Below are 13,769 nucleotides of genomic sequence, written 5' to 3'. Positions count from 1 at the left end.
TGGTTAAAATAATGCCATGCAGTTGCTCTTCACCGTCACAAGTATTTCTGTTAACATTTTAGGGGAAAAAATGAAATATACTGAATATGTTTGTACTTTGTTTTTAATTAGATGCGATTGTGTACAAACATACCTGTTTGTACACGAATGAAATAATCACTTTAAGAAATGGGAGTGTTGCTTTCAGTTCATTTGTAGAAGAAGAAGAGGATGAAGAAGAAGGAAGGAGAAAGAAGGAGAAGACAACAAATAGCATGTTTGTCTTTTTTATTCCCTCGACTCTCCTCCCATCATCTCTCTCTGAGCATTTGGAGATTCCCTATCTGAAGTGGTTACGCACCACATAATGACAGAGCACACACACACACACACACACAGATGGACCAGATGTTTACTGGTTAAGCGTTTCCTTTCATTCAAACATTATCTATATTACGCTACGTTTTTGTCCAACAGATGAACTGAAGTGAACTGAGAAGAGACTACAGGAGAAATACAAAGTCTCGTAGTAAAATCTGAGCTTTGTGAGCGTTTCAGGATCTGAAAGTTAACTGAGAAACTTGTGGAGTGTAATTTAAAACTGCTCACTGGAGAGAAAACAATCATTTCAACAGTTAATCCACGAAAAAGTCCCTCGAAATAAAGAGACTTTTGTTACGAGTAGTTAGAACAACAGCTACAGCAGTTTAGTCCTCATTACATGGTACACACACACACACACACACACACACACACAGAAGGGATAATTATAATGTGAAGCCCTGATTGGAGAGTGTACAGAAACGGTTTGGGTACACTGTGCATGAAAAAGTGGTGTTCTTATGGGTGTGGGTGTGTGTGTGTGTGTCATTACGTGGTGACATGTGAAGCATGATTTAGATCATCTGGATAAACTGTCTTTGTTGACGTGTCGGACATCTTTTTTACTTTCTACACACTATTAAATAAAAGGTGTTTCACACAGCAGCAGCAGCAGCCGAGGCAAAGAGCGGATGTTTAAGATCAATTAACACCAAAATGTTCACGTTCACGCACTCTGCTTAAATCTGTCGTGATTAAAAACTCTCGATGATCGATTGAACTGAGAGAGAAAAGAAAGTTAATGAGACAGAAAGAGGAGAGAAAAAACAAGACACGTGGCACAAAACATGTTGAGACGTTAAACCCACATCAGACATCGCTGTGTTTACCATGGGCGGGTCTGCACTGAGACTGTGTGTGTGTGTGTGTGTGTGTGTGTGTGTGTGTGTGTGTGTGTGTGTGTGTGTGTGAGAGAGTACTGGCTACTTCTGTGTCTGTACATTTGCGTATTGGATTTGTTGAGAGCGAGGACGGAGAAGATATTTGTATAAAAGGCCTCGAGGTTTCATTTTGATTGTGGTGTGTGTGTGTGTTTGCATGAGTGCGTGAGTGAGTGAGTGAGTGTTTTTCCTTCTATTCCTCACCGTACACGTCTTTCCTGACGAGCTTTCCGTCTCTTTGATTACGGGACGGCGGTGTCGAGTACAGGGTGCAGCCATGGCAACCACAGGGTATGTGTGTGTCTCTTTAATGGCGGGGGGGCAGCCCAGGTGACTGCCTGGCAGTGTTTCTGGGTTGCTACAGCAACATGCCAAACCGACAGGCTTAAAAAGTCAGTACGAGCCTCACAGAACTAAGTAATGATTTATAACAACTTTAATGACATTAAAGGTGACAAATGACCAGAAATCAGCTTCAATTTATATTTATTCTTTGAAGTTCTTTTTGATGGTTTGAGTGGGAGATGAACACGACGACCATCTGGAAGCTATTCTCCTGACCACCAGGGGGCGACTCCTCTGATTGTATAGAAGTCTATGAGAAAATGACTCTACTTCTCTCTTGATTTATTACCTCAGTAAACATTGTAAACATGAGTTTATGGTCTCAATCTCTAGTTTCAAGTCTTCTTCAATACAGCATGATGTTCATTTAGTAAATTATGGTCCATTTAGAGTCAAACAGACCATAAAGCAGGGGATGCTTTAGGGCGGGGCTTACTGTGATTGACAGGTCTCTACCAAAGACGTTCACTGGTTGGAAAAAACAAGATGGAGACGGCCAAAATGCCAAACTCGAGGCTTCAAAGCGGCGCCTACGTCCACGTCTTATATACAGTCTATGACAACAACACGAAGGCTCCGTGGTCCAAACCTAAACAACAAACTTTATTACTCCTTTCAACCTTGACAAAGGCAGCTCAAAATCCAGATCAACTCCTTCTGTTCTTACCTTTCACAATAAAAGCCTTAGACAGATACACTAACTGTTTACCAGAGGGAACTCAAGTTCACTAAGAGCAAACTCAATAAAACACCTTAAAGTACCTCAGAATATACAACAGTTTAACAAAGACAGACGGACAGACGCTGCTCCGGTTCAATGGAATCCTGCTAGTTGGTCCTCTGCATGCGAGAATCTATTCAAAGCTTTTATTGAGAAAGTGCTGCTGCTGTTACAAATTCACATCGCTCCCAGTATGAATAGATTAGATGTGATATATTTACATTATCTTTGGGCTCTTGTTGAAGATGTCAAGTCACCTTCAAGTCCTGAGTCAGGCCAAACAAGTCCCAAGTGAAGCCAGGTGATCAACAGCAGCCAGGTAAAGATCAACTAATTACTTTTTTAAAATGATATTAGTTGTAAATTTAGATTATGATCTCTAATGTGCTGAAAGTTAAATCACCAACTCTCCCCGGCTTTAAACACCAGACTAAATAAAACATGGAAGTTGGCATTTATTTTGAAAGGAACATGTTTGTGAGGGATTATTTCTTCCCTCGGTGATGACTGACAGGAGGCAGATCTGAAAACACTGATCTCAGCACAATGAGGGTTAACTGAGGAGGATTATCTCAATCTGAGGAAGGTGGCTTCTTCCTCTGAAGTACAACCAGATCTGCTCTCTGCAGCTTTTTAAAAACCCGTAATCTTCTTTTAAACGTGCAGCGATATAAAACGTGAAAGTTTAATTGTTGCAACGTTCATTTTAAATGTGGCTGAAAAGCTGCTGGATGTGCGACGAAGGCGGCGCTGGTTGTTCTTCTTACCTTTCTTCATCTTTTTCTGCAGTTTGATGGTATCCGACGATTTCTTCTTGATGTCCGCTCGGGCCTTCTTGTACTCTAAACGACAAAAAAAACAGTCAGACGTGAGACAGGTCTGTGTGTGTGTGTGTGTGTGTGTGTGTGTGTGTGTGTGTGTGTGTGTGTGTGTGTGTGTGTGTGTGTGTGTGCGCGTGTGTTTACCTTTAGCGTGGTCCTTGTCCAGCTGACTTGCCACTTTCTTCCACTCCTCCATCTTCAGCTCCAGCGGAGTGACGAGGCCTTCTGAGAGAGCTCTGAGACAAAAAGAGATAAAAGTCTGAATTAATCGTCGTGTTTGACCTCGTTTTCTTTTAATTCCTCCTTTAACAGAATATATAAAAGTACTCCGTCACTTTTCCAGTGAGTCTTGGATTTAAACCAGTAACTCTCTGGTAGATTGGGTCAGACAATATTATTGTATTATTCATTTATGTAGAGCTGGAATTATCAATTATCTACAATTTCTTTCCCCAATAACCGATTTATTTATTCTATAAATCTCATAAAAATGCCTTTCAAAATAAGAGAAGAGTCCAAGATGACGTCTTCCGAATTTTGCCTTGTCTGAATAACAGACCAAAAATATAATATAGCCACTGTTATTAAATTTACAATAATATAAAAAACAGAAGACGAGATCAGATAATATTTGACATTTCTGCTTTATACATAACTTAAAGACGAATAACCTGAATACCTAATGCCTCCTGTCACGCTTTCTAAAGGCAATGAGGCATAAAAAGCAGTTTTTTTTGTATTTTAGGGTTTCTAGTACTCGATTCTTTCCCAATTTAAGCAGATTTTATGTCAAATTTGTTTCTCTTGTGAAGCAATTTGAGCTGCATTTTAAGTTATGACAGGTGCTGTATAAATAAAGCGTATTATTATCATTATCCTCATCATCATTATTATTATCATTATAATAAAGCTGTGTGGTGCTCATGTGTTTCTTAATTTAAATTATGACAAAAACTAAAAAATTAAGATCAGACTTTAAAAATAAAAACTTCTTCATCCTAAACATTTTTCCAGAGAGCTGTACATTGTGTGTGTGTGTGTGTGTGTGTGTGTGTGTGTGTGTCTTACGTGGTGAACAGCTTGAGTTTGGACTCGATGCTGCGGTGTCTCATACACATCCTGGTCAGCGCTGAGCCGATCTCTTTGGTGGCCCCTGGAAAACAACAACAACAACCACATCAGTTCCTTTTTCAAAATAAAAAAGGATTTGTTTTTTTAAACCAATAACATCTCAAAATAAAGCACCCACTTTGTGACATAATTTTAGGATTTCAGACATTTGAAACATGTTTAACATGTTGAAACATAATGTCATTGTTCATTGCTTCATTAAGTGGTATTAAGGAGAATCAATCTGATTAAGATCATATGATGAGTGTTGAAATAATCTGTGTGTCTCATTTTGTTAATGAATTATGTAATAAAGAGAATTTATTTCACAATCAGCCTCGTTAGTTGGCTGTAACATCAGGTTTCACACACACAACATTACAACAGTCGTCCTTACATAATAACGATATAATGCCACTTAATGAGGGAGCGATACATTGTGTGTAAACAAACACAAACACACAATAATCGGCACGGTCTTTGAACATTTGAGACATACTGGATTTTAACTGGTACGAGGCTTACGAACCGAACAATACGTTTGAATAATACTAGTGCATTCGGAAAATGCAGAAGCTTAAATTGTGGGAAATATAAGCTAATGTTCTTTCGGTGGAGCCACTGCGCTCAACCTGGCAACCCACCCGACGTCACAGACAACGTGCTGCCTGACACGCAAAGTATTAAACATATGATCATATGTCACACAGACAGGAAGTATTCATATATACAGTAGGGGTGCAACTCAATTCTGTTAAGTTTAAGTGCAACATGAGGTAAGTTGATATCCTCGTCCTTTGATCAATACTGAAAGAAAGAAACAGCCAGTGAGCTAGCTTCTACTGTTTCAACTGAACTGAACTGCTAGGCAACAACTTGGGTCTATGTTTACTTCCTGTCAGGTTATGTCATTCAAATACACAATAATGTTTACCATTACCATTATTTTCAAAAAGATGAGAATATCTACATTGTCTGGGGAGAGGGTAGACCTTTCTGTAGTGATATTACTATTGGGCCGGTCTAGCTTCCACTCTGATACTTCTGTCAGCACCTGCCCCAGGTCTGTGTCTGTGTGACTCTCACAGAGGGGGCGTGTCTGCAGCACCGGACTATGAATCTCCACTCCGCCGTGGTGAAAGCGGTCACAGTCTTTTCCTTCTCATAGAGGCCTGGAACAGCTTCATACTGAAGTGGGTGCGTGAGTGGATTTCGTAGCGTGGCTCAAGCATTTTAACCAGATTTTGAAATCCTTCGTTTTCCACAACGGAGTGTCGCCCGTCGCTGACAGACGGGATGGTGGCTCTTCATATGTGTGGACATGCAGAAATGCAGAGACATGCAGAGGTATGAGGCAGAAAGACAAGTTTCTGCCCCAAAGACCCAGATGTGCGAGGTACAAAGTACCGATGAGTACCAGAGCAATATGAACCACGTGCAGGAGGAACTCCACCACAAGAACAATACAATCTTGGATCTCTCTCTCTCAGAGGCTGAGTAAAAAACATGCCGAACTCGCCCAGAAACAACAGGACTGGGTGGAGAAAGAAGAGCTGATGCAGGGAAACATTGATCGCCTAGGATACGAGAAGAAGGCCATGGCGGTCAAGTTCGGACAGCACCTACACTGTATCTCAGAAACAAGGTGAGTTCATGGCGATTATGCAGAATGTGACCCGGGAGTGGAAGCAGCAGGAGGACACGATCTACCGGAGGGACGTTAAGATCGTAGAAGTCTTAAAGGAGAAGGAGTGTCTCCATCAAAAGCTCACTGAGACCACCGAGAAGCTGATCCACAAAGAGGCTGAAGTCCTCTAGAGCGAGAATGTCTCGAAGGAGAAATACGAAGCTCTGGGTGAGAAATCAACAAGAGAGCTCGCCCAGACAGAACAGGTCTTGGTGGAGTTAGAAGAGCACATCACTCGCATCCTGGACGAGAGGAAGCAACTGGAGGGAAACTTCAGAGAGCACCTGTCGGAGAAAGAACAGCTGATGGAAACAATGCGGACTATGGACCAGCAGGGGAAACAGCAGGACAAAAAGATCGTGCATCTCATAGGAGAGATGGCAATGCTCTCTCGACACTCTGACACAGTCATGAATAGGTACAACTCTAAACTTACCGAACTTACCGAGCCACTGCCATTCATAAACATACCTTGTCAGCTGATACCAATGCCAATATCAACATTGTCTGTCAATTGCATGATAATCATGCACACAAGCTATTCAAACTGATGTTTTCATTTTAAACATAAATGTGGAAACGAAAATGAGTGATGGCCTATTAGTGCCACTGCCATGCATAAAGATACCCGTTATCTTGCATACAATACTGAACTATTAAAATAATGGACAGATTCAAAATTAAAAAAAAATTAAAAAAAGGTTTTTTAAAAATTGTCTAATCAACCAAATATTTCGCGGACCCCTTGCAGTACCTCCTCGGACCCTCTAGGAGTCGCGGACCCCCTGTTGAAGACCTCTGCTCTATACCTCCACCCTTCGTCCTCTATCTGTCCTTCTGCCTCTCTCATGCTCTCCATCCTTCCCTCTCTTCCTCCCTCCTTTCCATTCCAAAACATCCATTATCGGCCACACAACGTGGCAGAGGGCAGGTGAGAGGCACACGCACGCACACACGCGCACAGGTATGAGGCGTGGGTTAAACGTTTAAGGAGTGGCGAGGTGTGTTTGCTTTATTTGCCTTTCCCTCCCTGTTGCAGCTTTGAGCTCAGAGAACATCATTAAGTCTAGAACGGAGAACCGCAGAACACCGACATCAACCTAATGCAGCTAAAGTAGATGTTTCACAACGTCTGTCATGTAATGTTTAGGGAGGTCTTCAACGTTTTTCAGGCCAATGACCGCCAAACTCATAGAGAGATGGAGCAGGGACCCCCGACTATATATATTGTATAAAATTGTGGTTTATATTAAATGGGCCTAGTGCCATGTATACACATACCTCTTTATTGTGCATTCAATACTAAGCTATTCAAATAATACACAGGTTCATATTCATGTTTTTATTTTAAACATGTATAAGGTACAGTGAGTAGGGAGGCCGTACTACTGCCATTTATAAACATAGCTTGTCAGCTGATACCAATATCAACATTGTCTGTCAATTGCATGATAATCATGCATACAAGCTATTCACACTGATGTTTTTATTTTAAACATAAATGTGGAAACGAAAATGAGTGATGGCCTATTAGTGCCACTGCCATCCGTAAAGATACCAGTTATCTTGCAGACAATACTGAACTATTAAAATAATGGACAGATTCATGTTTAGAGAAAAGGTTCTAGTATTGGTACAGGCACCATATTTTACGTTTATCTTATTAAATGCTACCCAGCCGAACTGGAACTACAATTACAACAATAAAATCCAACTTGTAATAAATCAAAAATGTTCCTTTAATCGATGGGGTTTTCTTTTGAAGCTGCACTAACACGGTTCTGTATCTTGCATTCAAATGTTTTCTTTTTCATTTCGCAACGCATGGATTACAACACGCGTGTGTGTGTGTGTGTGTGTGTGTCGTAGCCAGGTGTCTTCACACTATAGGCGTTTCGTTGTGCTCAGACACGTCTAATGGAGCTCAGGGTCAACTTCAGAGAAAAATGCAACCTGACAAGATGAGACAGAGTGTGGGAGTGAGTTTGTGTTTGATTTGCACATTTTGTTTTGTTCTGGTTTTGACGTGCTGTTGATTCACGACTCTGGTGGGCATTAAACTAATACATGTTGTACATCTGCATTTTACTTCCTCATGAAGCACAAACTGGATATGAATGTGAGACCTGCATCGTTCCCGTCTTCTTCGACCCTCCATTCTGCTGCAACACTACTTTTTCTCGGCACATTAGCGCATGTAGATCGCTGAAATATTGTGAAACCATCGGCAGCAACGTGCATCGCGTCACATTGCTGCGTGATCACGCGAGGGCTTCCCCGAGCTTGTGCAGACAAATGTTTTTAAAAAACAGGAAAAAACTAACCAAAAACGTTGCCCCCATAGAGCCACTAGCAGGGTACCTTTAATCTGCTGCCATAACAGCCTCCCCAGAAAGCTTTGGGAGCCAGCTGCAGGGATTTGCTCCCACTAAAGCATTAGTGAGGCGTAACACTGATGTTGGGCAATTCAGCCCGGCTCGCAAATCCCAAAAGGTTTGACGGGGTCGAGGTCAGGGCAGTCAAGTTCTTCTACACTAAAGTGAGAACGGTTTCTTTATGGAGCCGGCTTTGTACTCAGGGGACCAGTATAAGGAAACAGGAAAGGACCTCATTGTCTAAAACATGTAAACATAGCGTGTAAAATAAAAACTGGCTTCAACGTTTTTCATCAATATGAAGCAGAAACAATTCTCTTATTGGCTTTGTTCTGTGTTGTTTCCATATATTATTAGTATGTAAAGAAAAAAATCTTTAAGCTATTGTGTAAAATGTGCTATTGATGTGAAATGCGAATTCATGACTTGACTAAAAATCTGTCATTGACTCTTCTGGGTGGTAAAAAAAAAAAAAAAGAGGAAAATAAAAAGCTGCTCCAGTCGTTTATAATTCCCCTCCTTTTTCCAGCAGACAGAGAGAGACCTGTTCACCCTCCACACCTAACCTAAGATTTTCCAGCGTCATCCTCCTCATAATGTGGCCCTTTCATTAACGCGTGAGGCTTTTAATTCCTTTCGATTTCTCAAAAAAGACTCCACAGACGCTGGTGTTCCTCTGGTGTCGCTCCGAATGTGACGTCAGGCAGACAAGCTTCTGACAAACAGGTACTTATGTCAGAAATCAATCATTTTCTGACCTCACACCTTCAGATTTGAATGGATTTATTTTTCCCTACATATTAACCTATGTAAGGCAGTGTTAGAACATTAAGCAGACCGGCCAACCAGTCAGACACAACCTTTATTTGCACGTGCATTTTAATACTGAAATAGCAGATAACCTTGTTTACTGGTCGACTTTGATAGCTGCTGTCTCCTGACTGGTTGGTCTGTCTGTCTGTCTGTCAGAACCACGTTCTAACACTCTCTCATATCGGTTGACATGTAGGAAATCAAAATGGTTTAAGGTCAGAAAGTGATTGATTTGTGATGGAAATACACCCCCCCCCCCCCCCCAAAAATCAATTCTGGGCCGGAATCTTTAAAGCACGTAAAGGGGGATTTGTATGCAGATACTACACTTAAAGGTATTGCTCTCTGACTGGTCAGCAGTATTGATCCAGGTATTGATTGACCAGTCGATCACCTCTCTGATCTAAGGCATTGACCTGAGGAGATCTCGTTACAGCTCGTCAGCACTCTAGTGGGTCGTCTTGTGATCCTTGTGTGTGCGTGCGTTGAGAAGAACCCGTGATGCCAAAGACGTCAACAAACCAGTCATGTGGAACCACCGGAGAACCAGACAAGAGGAACCCGCCTTCCAAGAAAATGTGATGAGAGCGATCCAGACAGTGCAGAGCCTTCATCTGCGTTTACCGGAATATGATAGAAATGGAGGCGCATGGGATTTAATTTGATGTAAACTCAATCTGGTGAAACACGACACACAACACACAGTCAGAGGGAGAGGGAGAGGGAGAGGGAGAGAGAGAGTGAAGCCGATGAGGAAGTGTCTTAAAGCTGCATTCTCTCTAATGTCCAGCAGGGGGCGACTCCTCTGGTTGTATAGAAGTCTATGAGAAAATGACTCTACTTCTCTCTTGATTTATTACCTCAGTAAACATTGTAAACATGAGTTTATGGTCTCAATCTCTAGTTTCAAGTCTTCTTCAATACAGCATGATGTTCATTTAGTACATTATGGTCCATTTAGAGTCAAACAGACCATAAAGCAGGGGATGCTTTAGGGCGGGGCTTACTGTGATTGACAGGTCTCTACCACTACCAGTGACGTATACGTCGTCTCTACGTCACTCCTCCGCATTAAAAATATGGTAACTTATGTTCATTGGTTGCGAAAAAACAACAACATGGTGACGGCCGTAATCCAAGATGGTGACGGCGAAATTCGCCGAACTCGAGGCTTCAAAACATCAGTCCACAAACCGATGGGTGACGTCACGATGACTACGTCTACTTCGATTATAAAGTCTGTGGTTATTCGATCAAGACTTGCCTGGGATAATATGTGTAATTTGGAAGTTACTGCTAACAGTTGTTGTGATTCAAAAGATATTCAGTTGTTGCATCTGTACTGGTTCATAGAAAGCTTCATTAGGAGACACAGTTTGAGATGCGTTTCATGCGTCTTCGTGGTCTTCCAGTTCTGACGTTAAATGCCCTGACACCACGAGGACGCCGTCGCTGCCTGTGAGGCAAAGTCCACCCTGACAGAAAATACAGTTTAAAGTCACCCGACAAGCAAAATGTGTTCCGGCTCGTTCTCAACGTGAGAGAAACTCCCACATCAGGAGAGAGAGACGCCTTCAGGCTACATCACCAGCTGTCCCCTCTGTCCTCAGATCACAGAGAGACGAGAACAGTACCGTAGAAACCAACCACAAGATTCACACACACGAACCCACCAGACCGGTTCTGAGAGAGAGAGAGAGAGAGAGAGAGAGAGAGAGAGAGACACACACACCCACCCACCCACACACACCGCTGGTGTTATAAGGCGCTGACAGGGAGAAAACAATTACGCGTGTTTGCATGCTGACAAGACTTGTCGACGCAAAGAGTTTAACAGTGTGTGTGTGTGTGTGTGTGTGTGTCACCCGTTTAATTTGACCTGGAAGTGATTTGACCCGTCCTTCAAAATAAAAGCTAGGACAGTCTAGTTTTTTGTCTAACCACCAGATGTAGTGTGTGTGTATTAATATAGAATGTGTCTCTACGTGACCACTTGTGATCGTATTTTACTTTCCTCATTCTATATAAAAATAAACACAAACATCATTTTCCGTTTGCAAATCCCAAATTCGTTGTTTTTAACCGGCAGGAGGCAGCAATTCACTTTTCCTTAATGTGGTTGCTAATCGCTCTTTACACAAGAACAACATATATTCAAGTTATTCCCATGTACAGATTTAGACTCTGATGACGAGTGTGTCCTGTTGAGGCTTGCTAATCAAAATTGATTGGAAATTCTCAAGAAGTCAGAAGCTGCCGGAACAAGCTGGAGAAAAGTGTGAGAGGCTCAGAAACAAGCGCACACATGATCGACACACACACACACACACACACACACACACACACAGGAATGTGCTCGGTCAACTTGCAGTGGGTAGAGGCAGCATTAGCTTCATGCTGAGCTAACTGCTAACAGATGGCATCAGCCCTGAACTACACCAGGTGCTAAATGGGAACCAAAACCATCGCACCAGTCGTCTACCAAAGAACTCCTGTCGTACACAAGGACAGTAATAAAAAAATGTTTGGTTTTAAATGCAATAGTGTTTGTCGTGTTGCAAGAAATGCCCAGTGGGAAGACGCGAGTCCCCACATATACAGATATTTGGGATTCAGGGTCTTTCCCAAAAACACTTTGATATGAGGAGCCAGATTTAGAACCACCAATACAACAAATAAATGGCCGACCTACTCTTATGGAGTCAACAGCATCTTAAATCAAACTTGTAGCTACTTCAAAGCCAAACAGGCAGTTTTGACTAAATTAAATGTTTCACCACCATCACCAGGTACCAGAATAACATCTCAACTTGTCGTAGGAAAGCCTTAACTAAATCTGAAACGACGCAGCGGACAAACATGTAGTCGTGCATTAGTTGTGTACACATTTTAAGGGACAGGCAGGTGGTCGAGGTTCCTGCAAATAGATGACAAAATATACATCAAGTGGACCCTCACTGCTACATTTCAGCCTTAATGAGACCCAGGATGCAGGTAGGGGGTTACATTAAGTAGCGAAACGTCTCCAATCAACGACACCGGCAATCTATCCATTTGTAGCAGACAGCTAACGGTGCTAACAGCGCTAACGACGGCAACAGTGCGCTGTGCAGTGTGGCGGCGTTTAGCTCGCCAGTTGGGAGACTGACATTTTAGCTGACTTTGATCCTGTGAAATATACGATGTCTTCTACGGGTTTTTTTTTTTTGTTTTAAATTTATTTAAAAGGGACCATGTACAGTTTAAACATAAATGTCTCCATTCGATGCACTGTACCAGATTGTAGCTTAAGCTAATTTGCATCTGCAGTCCCTTGGCAGGTCAAACAAGTACAAGACAATAACACAGTAAAATGAAAACACATAATACAGAGATATACCACAAAAACATACAAGACACCCAATACAACGCTACACACAAATAGCACATCAAAAATTAGTGTTTGTCCATAAAATCAAGTCAGAAAAGACCACAAGAATTGAGGTCAGTGTGTGCAGTGTTGTGCAGCTTTTAAAAAACGTTTTAAGTTGGCTTTAAAAGTGCTAATAGTGCTGCAGCTCCTCACACCTTCAGGCAGGGTGTTCCACTGGTGTCTTGCTTTTACAGAGAAGGCTGATTGACCAAAAGTAGTGCGGCGAAATGGTATTGTACAGTCTCGTGTAGAGGATATTCTTGCTGATATAATAGAAGTAGCTGAGCGAGTATACACAAAGTCACGGAGTGCAGGAGGGGCCAAACCATTTAAAAGTCTATAGACCAGGCACAAATTTGAGAACAATCTAAAATTGTTAAAGCTCAGTACATTATGCTTCTCCAATACCCTACAATGGTGAAAGTGCAACGGCCCTTTGTCCAGAATTTTTATTGTTTGCTTATATAAAGACTCGAGCGGTCTTATGGCTGTTTCACCAGCCTGCCCCCAACATGTAATGCAGTAGGACATATGAGAAAGGATCATGGCATGCATAAATATCTTTGCTGCATTTGGAGAGACTGTTTCTGAAGTGTCTAAAATTTGCTAGGTTGTATTTTATGGTTTTAACCATTTTTTTTTTTACATGTTTCTTAAATGTCAAATTTTGATCTAGTATCACACCAAGATATTTAAAATCAGTGACTATTTCTAGCCGTAGTTCTCCGTAGATGAGAATGTCAGCATCAGGAGGTTGACTGATGGTTTTAGAAAAAAACATCCCTTTTGTCTTATTTACATTTAGAGTCAGACATGATTGATGGAGCCAGTGTGTGATCCTTTCCAATGCAATTGTTAGCTTGGCAGCTGCTAACTCAGCTGTTTTTGCATGTGTATATACACAACAGTGTCATCTGCATACATTTGCAGTTCTACATCATGACACTGTTGAGGGAGATCATTAATATATAGACTAAATAATAGGGGAGCTAACACTGACCCTTGTGGAACACCCATTGTGCATTTCAGGTTGCTTGACAGTGCGTCACACATTTTAACACATTGCTTCCTATTTGATAAATAAGAAGACATCCAAGCCAGTGCTCTAGGTGAAAAGTTGAACGCAGAGAGTTTCGATATTAACACATCGTGATTGACTGTATCAAAAGCTTTGCGTAGATCTAAAAATACAGCACCAACTCCTCCTCCTTTATCGAGCATTGATTTGATTTGCTCTATGAAGT

General features: G+C 41.7%; 1 protein-coding gene across 3 annotated transcripts in view; it reads right to left on the bottom strand.

Moving 5' to 3' along the window:
• Nucleotides 1-13,769, bottom strand: part of mtss1 (MTSS I-BAR domain containing 1) — a 44,639-nt gene that overhangs the window by 11,997 nt on the left and 18,873 nt on the right. For all 3 annotated transcript variants that reach the window (XM_076095575.1, XM_076095576.1, XM_076095577.1), the window contains exons 4-6: nt 4,197-4,281; nt 3,273-3,364; nt 3,075-3,149 (exon numbers count right to left, since the gene is read on the bottom strand). In XM_076095575.1, coding sequence (XP_075951690.1) covers nt 3,075-3,149; nt 3,273-3,364; nt 4,197-4,281 — 252 coding nt within the window. The remainder of the gene's footprint in view (nt 1-3,074; nt 3,150-3,272; nt 3,365-4,196; nt 4,282-13,769) is intronic.

The sequence above is a fragment of the Anarhichas minor genome, unplaced genomic scaffold, assembly GCF_050575085.1.
Source record: "Anarhichas minor isolate MPS153535 unplaced genomic scaffold, ASM5057508v1 ptg000021l, whole genome shotgun sequence".
NCBI lineage: Eukaryota > Metazoa > Chordata > Actinopteri > Perciformes > Anarhichadidae > Anarhichas > Anarhichas minor.
Note: the sequence above shows the minus strand (reverse complement) of the source record. Positions and strands in the feature narration are given on the sequence as shown.